We start from the raw sequence: 15,423 nt of genomic DNA on the forward strand, positions 1-15,423 counted from the left end.
TGCTCCATGGCACACACCTTTATCCCAGAAGAGAAAGGGAGGCCCAGGGCATCATTGTTGCCATATTTCTTTCCAGTTAACAGGAGTGAAGAGAAAGTGTGCTAGCTTTGCATTTGACCCTGTCCTGGTCCTTCCTACTACTACCCCAGTGCTGAAGGTAACCTCAGCCAAGTGTGATCAAGGCCCAGGGATGGCATCCCATAGTGTTCAGGGACTTCACTGGCTATTGCCTTGATGGCAGTTTTCAAATCCAGAACTGCGGTCCAAGGTTTGCCCCAGTACAGGCGCCTCCAGCCTACCCTTCAGCTGCAGGGTTGGGGGAATGATCTGAGCCTCAAGACAGCCCCCAGCTTCAACTACACCAGATAACGGCTATGGCCTTGTGTGTGTGTGTGTGTTTTCTTTCTCTTTCGTCGTCCTTTTTTTTTCTCTCTGATGCGTGTAAAGGAGAGGACTAGAAGGAACGGTTCCCACCTCTCGGAGGACAACGGACCCAAAGCGATCGATGTGATGGCACCCTCCTCAGAGTAGGGAAAGCCAGTCATCTCCACCCCATCCCACCTCCCGTCCGCCTCCGCGCGAATGAGCAGTGCCCGGCTTAACCTGGTCCGACCTCGGGCCCACGTGCAGTGTCTGCATGCCTCGTATTCGTCTGTCCACACGTCCGTTTGCGTCGTTCCACTAATGTGAATTTCAGCAGCAAGTGTGGTGTTTGTTTTTTATTTTTGTCTTTGTCTCTGTGCCGTTGCTGTCGTTGTCCTTCAATAAGGTTGACTGCATTCAGCCAGTGCCAAAAGAGGAGCCCAGTCCCGCTACCAAATTCCAGTCCATCGGGGTTCAGGTAGAGGACGACTGGCGGTAAGTCACACAGAGGTGGTGGCTGCTTCTCCCCTCTCCTCTCCCTCCCTCTGCTCTCCACTCTCCTGCGCCTTCTCCTGCTCCCCCTAACCCACTTCTCCTTGCTGGATTTCTAATAACCAAGCTGGGTTTGGGTGCGGGTGGTGACCCAGGCATGGGAAGCTGGGCAGGCAGGTGGGCGGGCAAATGAGCACTTGCTCTGTGAGATTAATCAGCCCGCGGCGGGCCGAGGCCGGGCTGAGACATGGCCCGGCACCCTGATGTTGGTGGTCTTCCTGGCCCCACTGCAGTAAACAGGCAACCTTATGACCTTGTCCATGTGTGTGTGTGCGTGTGGGCGTGGCCGGGTGGGGCAAGAGCTGAGCAGAGAATGAGACTGGGGCTGTGGGACCCGCTTCAGGCGCATGGTGAGCAGATGATGCATCCGTTTCTCTGTCTCCCGTGTGTCCGGGTCGGGGTGGCCTCTGGTCTCTGGCCCTCTTGGTGACTCTCACCCCTTCTTGTCCCCACCCCACTCCATGCCCCTCTCACAGAAGCAGCGCCCCCTCTCACAGCATGTCCTCCAGACGGGACACCGACTCAGATACCCAGGATGCCAATGACTCGAGCTGCAAATCATCCGAGAGGAGCCTCCCAGACTGTAGCCCCCACCCCAACTCCATCAGCATTGATGCCGGCCCTCGGCAGGCCCCCAAGATTGCTCAGATCAAGCGCAACCTCTCCTATGGAGACAACAGCGACCCTGCCCTAGAGGCATCCTCGCTGCCCCCACCTGACCCCTGGCTCGAGACCTCCTCCAGCTCCCCAGCAGAGCCAGCACAGCCAGGGGCCTGCCGCCGAGATGGCTACTGGTTCTTGAAGCTACTTCAGGCAGAAACGGAGCGGCTGGAAGGCTGGTGCTGCCAGATGGACAAGGAGACCAAAGAGAACAACCTCTCTGAAGAAGGTGGGTGCTGCAAGGATGGCCCCCTGGGGTGAGGGGAGAAGAGGGGTACATAGTTCTCCAGCTTCCAGCCAGGTAGTCTCAGAGCCTCCGAGTGGGGAGGGTCTCTTAGGTTCTCTTCTTGGGTCAGTTGTGAGTTCACTTCTTATTTTCAATCTTTCTTCCATCCATCCATCTACCTAACCAAACCTTTTCCCAGAAAGGATTTATGGCAACAGCTGCTAGGTGTACAGGCTGTGGGGTCAGCCACACCTGACTGAATCCCACTCAACTCTTCCCTTCCTAGTGAAGTGGCCTTGGTCAAGTTACCCTGAGCTTCAGTTTCCTTATCTGCAATGGGAAGATGATCCTACCTGTATAAGTATGTTGTGAGAACTGAATGTAGCAATGTGTGTAAAGGGCCCAATGAAGTGCAGGACCCAGAGAAAGTTGATACCGTAATTATGCCTTCAGCTCCTTATGGAGCACCTACTGTGTGCTAGGCACCAGGGATCTAACTGTGGACCTCCAAAGGGGTGAGGAGCTATGAATGGGTGAGACAGAAGTCATCTACTTTTACACTTATGTTTCTGTCTATACCATGCCTATTTCCAAAAATTCTCCCGAGAAATTAGTTCAGGAAAGAGCTAGAAATATATAGGGAGCCTGGATTCACAGATGGTTGATAGGGGAGGGGTGGTTGGGAGGCAGGCCTCTGGGAAGCTCCAGGCCATGGCCCCAGGAGCCATACCCTGCACTGACTTGGTTCAGTCAGAGCTCCAGTCCCCAGTTAGCTCCCCCTCCACAGAACATGCAGGAAGGAAGGTCTCCAGCGTATCCAGAAGGGACGGAGCCAGCATCTCACTGACACTTGATGGGGTGGGGCCTGAGGAAAGCACCCTTTGATGATTCAGAGAGCCCTTAGGAGTTACTGTTTTTACTGTCCTTTAGGCCAGTTCCCAGCTTCGATGTCACACCCAGTGGTGTGCAGAGAACTGTTGTGAGGTATATACCTAATAACTCTTTACAATAATAGTATTTAAAAAAATGAGAATGGAGGCAAGGATCAGAACACTAAAAGACTTCTAACAGAAACCATGCAGCCCACTGCCCTAGCTTGGCCTTCTCCACTGCCAGCTCTCGTTAGCTGTATGTTCTGGTATTTGCCTTCTTATTTCTTTTTTTAAATGTGATTACCTTTTATTTCCTCTCTAAAATTAATCATCATCATGGATTGATTTCCCGCCATACTAGATGAGTATTTAGCTCTGTCCCCTCCACCTCCTGTGCCCCACCCTCCCTATATTACATCACAGTTTTGTATTAAATGACAACCAGTATTTCTGTTTACTACGAGCCTGCAAATATTGTTCACTGCAGAGTCTAAAAGCATGCTGTGATTTCATTTTCTTTTTTATACATTTTGTTTTACTAGCATGAATGGTTGCCTCATTTTTTAAATACACTTTGTTTTCTAAGCTCTTATTTGTAATTTTTTCATGTGCTCCACCAGATCTCCCAGCCCTCATCAGTAATATCTTCCAGATGTGCAAACATGTCAGGTCATCTCCTGGGTCCACGTTTTTCCTGGTGCTCCCTGTCCCCGCCCTGATCTGACCAGGCTGCTTTCTGGGCCTGCTGCCTAGCTGCTGTCCGGAGACGTCCCTTTTCATCACCTCACTGCCCTCAGCCGCTTGCCCATGATGGGCACCCTACTTTTTGGACCACATGGTCTTCTGCTTTCTTGGTTTTAGTCCCTCATTTTACTGGAGCACATCTCCATTTGGAGATAAATTTTTGGGAACTTTGCACATCTTTATTCAGACCTCATACAGTTTGGCTGAGTGTAAAGCTGAAAATAATAAATACAAATTATATATATATATATATAAATGTATATGTTTATATATAGTTTATATATGTTATATGTTTATATATAAGTAAATATAAAAGTAAATAAAGTTGAAAATAATTTTCCCTTGGAATCTTAAAGACTGTATTGTGTTTAGCTTCCATTGCTTGCGCTGAAAAGCTCGATGCCATTCCAGTTCTCAGTGCTGTGTACTTTTTTATCTCTGGAAGCTATTGGGACCTTCGCTTTCCCTGTCTTGTGAAATGTCTCAGTGATGTGCCGTGGAATGGGTCTTTGTTCATTTATTGTGCCACCAGTTAAAAGGCCATTTCTAAGTGGAGACTCGGTCTTTTGTTTCTGAAAAATATTCTTGCATTAATTTTAAAAAGTAATTTCCTCACTTTCATTTGTTCTGTTTTCTTTCTCTGAAATTTCTGTCATTCAGATGTTGGACCTGCTGAATTGATCCTCAGTCTCTGATCTTTTCTTTCTCAAATCCATCTTTTTGTTGTCTATCTTTCTGGAAGCCTTTCTTCTTCTTATCTTTTTTTCCAAAGCTATAAAAACTTTATTGAGGTATAATTCACATTCCATAAAATTCACCTTTTTAAAGTGTACGATTCAGTGGCAGTTGGTACACTCACAGTGTTGTGCAACCATCACTGCTATCTAATTTCAGAACATTTTCATCACTCCAGAAAGAAACCCACAACTATAAGCATTCACGTCTCAGTCCCTCCTCCCCCCTTGCTCTTAGCAACTGCAAATTCTCTCTCTGTGGATTTGCCTATTCTGATCATTTACATAAATGGAATCATGCAGTATGTGGTCTTTTGTGACTGCCTTCTTTTGCTTAGCACAGTGTTTTCGAGGTTCATCTGTGTTGTAGCATGTATCAGTACATCACTCCTTACTGCTGAATAATATTCCACTTTATGAATATACTAGATTGTATTTATGCATTCATCTATCGATGGACATTTGAGTTGTTTCCACTTTTGGGTTAGTATAAATAATGCTGTTGTGAACATTTGTGTACAAGTTTTTGTGTGGATGTATGTCCGTTTCTTTTGGGTACGTACCTAGGAGTGGAATTGCTGGATCATATGGTAAACTCTATGTTTAACTTCTTGAGGAACTGCCAAACTGTTTTCCACAGTGGCTGCACCGTTTAACCTTCTCACCAGCAGTAGCACATGAGGGTTCTAATTTCTCCACATCCTCACCAACACTTGTAATTACTGCTGTTTTTGATTTTAGCCATCCTAGTGGGTGTGAAGTAGTATCTCACTGTGAGGCTTTTTTTTTAGTTTATTTTTTTATGGAGGTAACATTAAATAAGTTTCAGGTATACATCATTATATTTCAATTTCTGTGTACACTACATCATGTTCACCACCCAAAGACTAATTAACATCTGTCACAATACACATGTGCCCTTTAAATCCTTCCGCCCTACCCCCTCCCCCTTCCCCTCTGGTAACCATCCAGTCTCTATGTCTATGTGTTCTATTGTTGTTTTGTCTTCCACGTATGAGTGAAATCATATTGTGTTTGGCTTTCTCAGGCTGACTTATTGCGCTTAGCATAATACCCTCAGGGTCCATCCATGTTGTCACAAACGGCAAGATTTCTTCTTTTTTATGGCTGAGTAGTATTCCATTGTGTATACTTATCACATCTTCTTTATCGACTCATCCATTATTGGCACTTAGGTTCTTTCCACATCTTGGCTATTGTGAATAACACTTCAGTGAGCATAGGGGTGCAAATATCTTTTCTAATTAGTTTTCTCATGGTTTTGGATAAATACCCAGAAGTGGAATAGCTGGATCATATGGTAGTTCTATTCTTAATGTTTTGAGGAATCTCCAAACTGTTTTCCATAGCACCTGCACCAGGTTGTGTTCCCACCAGCAGTGTTACAAGGGTTCCCTTTTCTCCAAATGCTCTCCAACACTTGTTATTTCTTGCCCTTTTAATTATAGCCATTCTGACGGGTATGAGGTAATACCTCATTGTAGTTTTGATTTGCATTTCCCTAATAATTAGTGATGTTGAACATCTTTTCTTGTGCTTCTTGGCCATCTGTATCTCTTCTTTGGAAAAATATCTGTTTGGATCCTTGGCCCATTTTTTTATTGGATTGTTTGTTGTCTTTGTTTTGGGGGGGTCTTTTTGGTGAAGAAGATTGGCCCTGAGCTAACATCTGTGCCAGTCTTCCTCTATTTTGTATGTGGGTCGCTGCCACCCACAGCATGGCCGCCCTCAGTGGTGTAGGTCCGTACCCAGGAAGCAAACCCGGGCAGTCGAAGCACAGCATGCCAAACTTAACCACTATGCCTCGGAGCTGGCCCACATTGTTTGTTTTTTGTTGTTGAGATGTATGCGGTCTTCATGTATTTTGAATATTAACCCCTTATCAGATACGTGATTTGCAAATATCTTATCCCAGTTGTTAGGTTGTCTTTTTGTTTTGTTGATGGTTTCCTTTGCTGTGCAGAGCTTTTTAGTTTGATGTAGTCCCATTTGTTTATTTTTTCTTTTGTTTCCCTTGCCTGGAGAGACATGGTATTCAAAAAGATACTGCTACAACTGATGTCAAAGAGCGTACTGCCTATGTTTTCTTTTAGGAGTTTTATGGTTTCTGGTCTTACATTCAGGTCTTTAATCCATTTTGAGTTAAGTTTTGTGTATAGTGTAAGATAAGAGTCTACTTTTGTTCTTTTGCATGTGGCTGTCCAATCTCATTTTGGTTTTGGTTTGCATTTCCATGGTGGCTAATAATGTTCTAGCATCTTTGCATGTGCTTATTGGCTATTTATATATTTTTGTTGGAGAAATCTATTGAGATTGGGAGGTCTTCTTGACTTTATCTCCAAACTCTGTCCATCATATATTTACTGTGGCCACCATATAGGAGCTCTTTCTTATTCTGTTCCTTTTTCAAAATATTTTTGTCCTTGTTTTATGCATATAGTGTCTTCTCTTACCTCTCTGAGCCTTAACATATGTGCATTTAGGTTTTCATGTTGTGTCTGTTTCGTTTAGGTTCCTTTTTCTGTTTGTCTTTTGGGTTGGAGGCTCTTCTGGAATGTCAGTAATCTTTGATTGTTCTTTTTTTTTTAAGATTTTATTTTTCCTTTTTCTCCCCAAAGCCCCCTAGTACATAGTGGTATAGTTTTACTTGCGGGTCCTTCTAGTTGTGGTATGTGGGACGCACCTCAGTGTGGCCTGATGAGTGGTGCCATGTCCGCACCCAGGATCCAAACTGGCGAAACCCTGGACCGCCAAAGCAGAGCGTGAGGACTTAACCACTCGGCCACGGGGCCGGCCCCTGTTTATTCATGTTTAAAAGTGAGGAACTGACTCAGGAGTAGGAAGGAATAGAGCAGGCGATCACTATTTTTGTTGTAAGCCTAGTTCCACTTGTTTTTTAATTTTAGGATTTAATTTAAAATAAAACTTAATTTTAGAGTTTCCAAAAGGTAACTATATAAAACAATAAAAATAGCAAAAGTGGTAGTAATATACTGGTATGTTAGTAATATATGGTAATATTAAAGATGAAGAAATAATTATTTAAGCATGAGGATAAAAACTCTAATAGCAGAATAGAAGCTGTTATGAATAATACTGTGTTCAGGCCTTTTAAGATAGACATAGGAGTAGAATTGCTGGATCATATGGGAATTCTATGTTTAACTTTTTCATTTTTTTATTGTGGTAAAAATATGTGTAACAAAAAATTTGACATTTTAACCACTTTTAAGTGTACAATTCAGTGGCTTTACTCATATTCACAACGTTGCATGTCACCAGTGTCTATTTCCGAAACTTTTTCATCACCCCAAACAGAAATTCTGTACCCATTAAGCAGTAACTCCCTATTCCTCCCTCCACCAACCCCTGGTAACCTCTAATCTACTTTCTGTCTCTATGAATTTGCCTGTTCTAAGATATTTCCCATGAGTGGGATGTTAGTGTGTTTGTCCTTTTGTGTTTGGCGTGTCTTCAAGGTTCATCCCCGTTGTAGCATATATCAGAACTTCATTCGTTTTTTTTTTTTTTTATTAATGTTATGATAGATTACAACCTTGTGAGATTTCAGTTGTACATTTTTGTTAGAACTTCATTCGTTTTTATGGCTGAATAATATTTCCATTGTATCACATTTTGTTTGTTCATCTGTTGATGGACACTTGGGTTATTTCCACCTTTCGGCTGCTGTGAATAATTCTGCAATGAACACTGGCATACAAGTATCTGTTACAGTCCCTGTTTTCAGTTCTTTTGGGAGTGGAATTGCTGGGTCATATGGTAATCTATGTCTAGCTTTTTGAAGAACTGCCAAACTGTTTTCCACAGTGGCTGCACCATTTTACATTCCCATCAGCCATGTGCTGAGGGTTTCAGTTTCTCCACATCCTGGCTAACCCTTGTCATTTTCCATCTTTCTTTAAAATTATGGCCATCCTAGTAGGTATGAAGTGGTATCACATTGTCCTTTTGATTTGGATTTCCCTAATGACTGATGTTGAGCATCTTTTCATGTTCTTATTGGCAATTCGGATATCTTCTTTGAAAAATACTGGGGCCGGCCCAGTGGCACAGCGGTTAAGTGCGCACGTTCCACTTCTCAGCAGCCCAGGGTTCGCCAGTCTGGATCCCGGGTGCAGACATGGCACCACTTGGCCATGCTGTGGTAGGCATCCCACATATAAAGTAGAGGAAGATGGGCATGGATGTTAGCTCAGGGCCAGGCTTCCTCAGCAAAAAAGAGGAGGACTGGCAGTAGTTAGCTCAGGGCTAATCTTCCTCAAAAAAGTAAATAAAAATCTATTCAGTTTCTTTGCCCTTTTTTTAATTGGGTTATCTTTTTGTTGTTGAGTTGTAAGAGTTCTTTATATATTCTGGATAATAGGCTCTTATCAGATATATGATTTGCAAATATTTTCTCTCATTCAGTAGGTTGTCTTTTTACTTTCCTGATAGTATCTTTTGATGTCCAAAACCTTTTAATTATGATGAAGTCCAGTTTATCTATATTTCTTTTATTGCTGTGCTTCCACTTACTTTTTAAGTTATGAATATATATTAATTTAATGAAAATTAAGATAAAAAGATTGAGACACTGAGAAGCTAACTGGCAGCTCTGTGTGGGCAGGGCTTGTGGAAAGGTAGGCTTCTATGGACACCTCAGAAAACTGATTTTCTTGGGGGCCAGCCCAGTGGCGTAGTGGTTAAGTTCACGCACTCTGCTTCGGTGGCCTGGAGTTCATGGGTTCAGATCCCAGGTGCAGACCTACACACCACTCATCAAGCCATGCTGTGGTGGTACCCCCACATACAAAGAATACAGGAAGACTGGCACAGGTGTTAGCTCAGCACGAATCTTCCTCAGGTGAGGAAGACTGGCAACAGATGTTAGCTCAGGGCCAATCATCCTCAACACACAAAAAAAAAAGAAGAAGAGGAAAGAAAGAAAAGAAAATTGGTTTTAGATAACACTAAGTCAAAATTATATCATGATAACAAAGGAAACCAATTACATTAATATACAGTTACAAAAATATTAAATAAATTTGTGATATAATAATTTGTGGACTTGTCAAGGCATTAAATAATAAGATCTAACAGTCTTATTTCAGGATAACTTTATTTCATAAGGTAAGTCTATTTCAAGATAACGTTATTTCAAGATAACTGTGACAACTGTAATGTGTATGAAATTATCTGTAATTTTTATCAGTGACAAAGTGCCAGTTTAACATTAAACTGAAGTTGTTGCCCAGCTAAGTTTAAGAACATCCTGCTCTAGGGTGATTGGGTGACAAACTGGCCCTTTCCTTAGGAGAAGACTTTGAAATGCCAGTATCTTTTCTCTGGAATCCTTCAGAATCTTCTTCAGGAAAGAATCCTCCGGTTTCTCTAGGGGGCAATATTTTCTCTCATACTCAAAAAAAATTAAAAAATCGGTTGACCATAAATGTAAGGGTTTATTTCTGGACTCTCAGTTCTATTCCATTGCACTGACGTACATGTGTATGCTTCTGCCAGCTCCACACTGTCACGATTACCGTAGCTTTGTAGTAAGTTTTGAAATTGGGAAGTATGAGTCCTCCAACTTTGTTCTTCAAATAAAAATACAACAAAAAGGGGCCAGCCCTGTGGCCAAGTGGTTAAATTTGCACGCTCCACTTCAGTGGCCCAGGGTTTCGCCAGTTCAGATCCTGGGCATGGACGTGGCACCGCTCATCAAGCCATGCTGAGGCGGTGTCGCACATAGCACCACCAGAAGGACCTACCGCTAGAATATACAGCTATGTACTGGGGGGCTTTGGGGAAAAGAAGAAGAAGAAGAAAAAGATTCGCAGCAGATGTTAGCTCAGGTGCCAGTCTTTTAAAAACAAAACGAAAGAAAGAAGTTTATGGCCAGTTCTCACTAAAGGAAGTTCTAAAATATGTACTTCATTCTTGCATTTCCATCTGAATTTTAGGATCAGCTTATCAATTTCTGCAGAAAATGCAGCTGGGATTTTATTTTGCTAGGAATTGTCTTACATCTGTCGTTCAGTTTGAGGAGTAGTGCCATCTTACTGTTAGGTCTTCCAACCTGAACATGGGATGTCTTTCCATTTATTTAGGTTTCAAAAAATTTCCTTCCATAATGTTTTGTAGTTTTAATGGACAATTCTTACGTTAAATTTATTCCTAAGTATTTTATTCTTTTTGACACTATTGTAAATGGAATTTTCTTTTTCATTTTCAGATTGTTCATTATTAGTGTACAGAAATACAACTAATTTTTGTATATTGATCTTATATGCTGCAGCCTTGCAGAACTTGTGTATTAATTCTAAGTTTTGGGGTGATTCTTTAGGATTTTTTATATATAAGATAATTTCATCTGAGAATAGAGATAGTTTTTTGTTGTTGTTTTGGGTTTTTTTAAAGATTTTATTTTTACTTTTTCTCCCAAAGCCCCCTGGTACATAGTTGTGTATTTTTAGTTGTGGGTCGTTCTAGTTGTGGCACGTGGGATGCCACCTCAGCATGGCTTGATGAGCAGTGCCATGTCTGTGCCCAGGATTTGAACTGGCGAAATCCTGGGCCGCCAAAGCAGAGTGCACGAACTTAACTGCTCGGCCATGGGGCCGGCCCCAAGATAGTTTTACTTGTTTCTTTCCAATATAGATTCCTTTTATTCTGTTTTCTACCTAATGGCCGTGGCTCCATATAATGTTGAAAGAAGTGGCAAGAATGGGGTCATCCTTGTTTTTGTCTCATTCCTGATCTTAGTGAGAAATGATTCAGTCTTACACCATCAAGTATGATGTAAACGGTGGGTTATTATGAACATATTTGATCATGTCTCCTGGTGTACATATACAAGAGTTCTGTAAGGTATTTACTCGGAGTGGAAATGCTTGGGTCATAAAGTATGCATATGTTTAGATTTACAAGAAATGCCAAATTGTTTTCCAAAGTGATTATACCAATTTATTATTCCCTTAGCACTGTGTGAAAGTACCCAGTGCTCTACGTCTTTACTTACACTTGGTGTGTAAGAGATTTTCTCCTTCCCCCAAATCTACAGATATGAAGTAGTGGTTATAATTTGCATTTCATTGCTTACTAATAACATTGAACATCTTTTCACATTTTAACCGTTTATGTTTCCTCCTCTGTGAAATATCTGTTCATGTTTGTGCTCATTTTTCTATTAAGTTGTCTGTTGTTTTCTTTTTGCCTCATAGGTGATCTTTATAAATCTGGATTCTGGAACCTTTGTCAGTTATAGTTATAGGTATTGTAAATATCTTTTCCCAGTTTGTGACTTGCCTTTTCATTTTCTTCATGGCATCTTTTAAATGAACAGATATTCTTAATTTTAATTTAAATTTATCAGTCTTTTCCTGTAAAGTTTGTACTTTTTCTATCTTAAGAAATCCATCCTTCTCCCAAAGTCAAAAGATATTAAAATAATAATGTGTTTTCTTGTTAACAGTTTTCAAGTTTTGTCTTCCATATTTAAGTCCTTGATCCTTTGTAATTGATTTGTCTGCACAGAGTGAGATAAGGCTCTGTGTTAATTTTTTCTTATTGGATAATAATGTACTAAAATGTTCGCCTTTCTTCTATCGATATGCAATACAGCTCTGGCAAATATCAAGTTTCCTATGTGTATTGATCTGCTTCTGAGCTTTCTATTCTGTTCGTTAGTCCATCCCTAAGCCCAAATCATACTTTCTTCATTATTATAACTGTATAATGAATCTTGATAATTGGAAGGACAACTTCCCCCAACCTTATTCTTCTTCAAGAGTGTCTTGGCTAATCTTGGCTCTTTGCTCTTCCATATAAATTTTAGCATCAGCTTTTCAAGTTCTATGTTGAGATTTTGATTAGAATTATATTAAATCTGTAGATCAATTTGGGGAAAAACTGATATCTTTATGAACTGAGTCTTTTCTATCCAAGAACATGATTATGTCTCTCCATTTATTTAGGCCTTCTTTAGTGTCTTTCAATTAGATTTTACATTTTCTACATAAAAGTTTTGCATATTTTTTAAAGATTTGTTAGACTAGTATTTTAATTTTTGAGGGATGTAAATGTTTTTTGTTGTTATGTTTCCTATTTATTGTTGATGAAATGCTCTTGACCTTTATATTTATCTTATATCTAGAAACCTTGCTATGTTCTTATTAATTTTATTTGTCAATAAGGAATTGCTTTTAAAATTATACCTCTGAGTATGAAGTTTATTGTAGGTTTGTTGTAGATATTCTTACTCTGGTTAAGAAAATTGTTGAATTTAATGAAATTTCTTACTATATCTATTTAGTTAATCATATAGTTTCTCTTTTTTTACTCTAATAATGGGGTAAATTTTATTAATAGATTTTTCTCCTTTCTTGCCTTCTTTTTGGATTAATCAAGCCTTTATTTCCAGTTTTCTCATTAGCTTATTATTCTTTTAGTAGTTACTCTAAAGATTACAGACTGCATCCTTGGCTTTGTAAAGAATAATGTAAATTAGTACCTTTCCCACTTCCCAGATGATGCAAGGATCTTAGAACACTTTTATTCTCCTCCTAACTTGTGTACTATTGCTGTGAAGTATTTTTTACAATCAATATTACAATCAGTATTTACTTAGCTTTACCCACATATTTACCCTTTCTGTTACTCTTCGCTCCTTTACAGTCATGGGCCACATTTTGACATTTCAGCCAAAAGCAGACCACAAATATGATGGTGTCCCATAACATTAGTACAATATAGCCTAGTGTGCAATAGGCTGGCTATACCATCTAGGTTTGTGCAGGTACTGTAGGGGAGGAAGAAAGTTTCCTCTACCCTTCTGTGTTCTTCTGAAGGATTAAATTGACATGAGACAGATTAACAGGAGGAAAACAAACAGAAGTTTAATAACATGTATACATGAGAGAAACCCAGGGAAACCAAGTAACTTGCCACAATGGTGGAGGCCCTCACCTTTAACACTGTCCTCAGCCAAAGACAAAAGAAAATGCTGGGAGTGAGGAGAGTCAGGAACTTCAAAGGGAAGGAAGGCAATTCACAGGTAGGTGAAACGGAGCCAAATATTTGGGAAACAAGTGTTTGGCCACTCAGAAACAGAAGAACACAGAGGGAAGCCCAACAAAGGGGCTTTTCTAGTTTCCTCCCTGTCTCCCACCTAGTTCATGTTACGCTAGGATGATAGTGCACTTCTTCTTTTTTGTCTGAATTCTTTTAGGCAGTTAAGGGGAAGGTAACAAGAGAAACTTTCTGAGTCTTTTGTTTCTTAAAAATAATCAGCCTAAAATAATCCTCACGTTAAAGAAACACATTTTTGGGTGGCAAATTTTGCTCCTCTTCAGTACACTCTATGATGTTCATACAACACAACTGCCTTATGACACATTCCTCAGAATGGAGCCCATTGTTAAGTGACACATGGCTATTTCTGTGCTTCTACTTCAGATCACTTTCCTTCTGCCTAAGGAACTCCCTTTATTATTTATTTGAATGTATTTGTCTTAAGATGTCTGTGTTTTCCCCTTTTTTTTCCCCTTAAGTTTACCCTATTTATTTATTTTTGTGAGGAAGATAGGCCCTGAGCTAACATCTGTTGCCAGTCTTCCTCTGTTTTATGTGACATGCTGCCACAGCATGGCTTGATGAGCAGTGCTGGGTCCACATCCGGGATCCGAACCTGTGAACCCTGGGCCACCAAAGTAGAGCGCACAAACTTAACCACCAGCCCCCCTTCTTTTTTTCGAATGGTATTTTTGCCAAGTATAGAATTCTAGGTTGGTACTGATCTTTCAATACTTTATAAATGTCTTTGACTATGTTCTGATTTCCAGCCTTTTTATTGAAAAGTCAGCTGTCAGTCTTCCTGCTGCTCCTTTGAAGAATTAATTTGTTTTCTCCCCTCTGTCTGCTTTTCAGATTTTCTCCTTGTCTTTGAGTTTTACTGTGAACCTAGGTGTGGTTTTCTTGGTATTTTTCCAGTATGATGTTCACAGTTTCTTGAATCTTTGGCTTTAATAACTTCCATCAGTTTCAGAAAAGTCTTGACCATTATTTCCTCAAATTTCTGCTGCATTTTATTTCTTCTCTCCTTGTGAACTCCAGTTACACATATGTTAGACTGTCATGTGTTGTGTTTCTTCATTCTCTTTTCTGTGTTTTCCCTTTTTTTTTTTTTTCACTCCCTCTGAGCCTCAGTCTGGATATTTCCTGCTGGATTATTTTATAGCTCAGTTGTAATTAATCTATTAAGCCCAGCTATTGCAGTCTTTATTTGTACCTGTCTCCTTTGTATCTTGATCAGTTTGGATCCTTAGCTCATTTGTTTTTCAGCCTGTCCTTTTTAAAAATAGAAGTTTTGAAGCCTATGGATTTCCCTTTAAGTCCTACTTGAGCCATATCTAACAAGGTGGGATATGTAATATTTCCAGCTTCCAGTGTGATTTCTTTGACCAGTGGGTCATTTAAAAGTGTATGTTTTTATGTTTTAGAAGTATCGTTTTTAAACATATGGGTTTATTAGTTATATTTTCATTACTGGTTTCTAACTGAATTATATTAATGTCAAAAAACATGATCTATATGATGCCCATTTCTTTGAAATTTGTTGAGATTTATTTTATGGCCTAGAAGTGGTCAGTATAGCAAACGTTCCGTGTGTGTGAGAAGAAAGTATATTTTACAGTGAGTGGGCATAGGGTTCTCTATTATGTCTTTTAGAACAAGTTTGTTAATGAAATGTTCTCTGACCTTAGTGATTTTTTTGGTCTGCTTTATCTGTTCACTACTCAGAGAGGTTATGTTAAGGTCTTCCACTCTCATGGTAGATGTGTCAGTGTCTCCTTACAGTCTGTCACTTTTTGCATTTACACAATTGAAACTATGTTATTACATGCCTATGAGTTAAGAATCATTTTAATTTCCTGGTGAATTGAACCTCTTATCAATATTTAGTGATCCTTTTTCTCTTTCTACTTTTTGGCTCAGAGTCCATTCTTATAGTATAGTATAACTTAGTATAACTATACCAGCATTCTTTTTTCAGTATTTACATAGTATACCTTTTTCCATTTTCTTATTCATAACCTTTCTGTGTTCTTAGCTTTTAGGTTGTGTCTCTTATCAACAGCATATATCATACCTCTGGATGTTGGTTTTGTATCCAACCTGAAATTGGTATATTTTAATTGGAAATTTAGTCCATTTGTAAAGATTATAATTACTAGTATATTTGGATTAATTTCTA

At 40.1% G+C, this 15,423-nt stretch overlaps 1 protein-coding gene across 13 annotated transcripts in view; it reads left to right on the forward strand.

Annotated features, from left to right (window-relative positions):
• The window catches only part of DLGAP4 (DLG associated protein 4), a 132,284-nt gene that overhangs the window by 108,481 nt on the left and 8,380 nt on the right, over window positions 1–15,423 (forward strand). For 11 of the 13 annotated variants that reach the window (XM_044748716.2, XM_044748713.2, XM_044748715.2 and 8 more), the window contains 2 exons: window positions 770–858; window positions 1,392–1,804. In XM_044748716.2, the coding sequence (XP_044604651.1) occupies window positions 770–858; window positions 1,392–1,804 (502 nt within the window). Of the gene's footprint in view, window positions 1–447; window positions 859–1,391; window positions 1,805–15,423 lie in introns of all 13 variants that reach the window. The other 2 variants (XM_044748714.2, XM_070485878.1) reach the window with 2 other exon arrangements.

This window comes from Equus asinus, chromosome 15 (assembly GCF_041296235.1).
Source record: "Equus asinus isolate D_3611 breed Donkey chromosome 15, EquAss-T2T_v2, whole genome shotgun sequence".
NCBI lineage: Eukaryota > Metazoa > Chordata > Mammalia > Perissodactyla > Equidae > Equus > Equus asinus.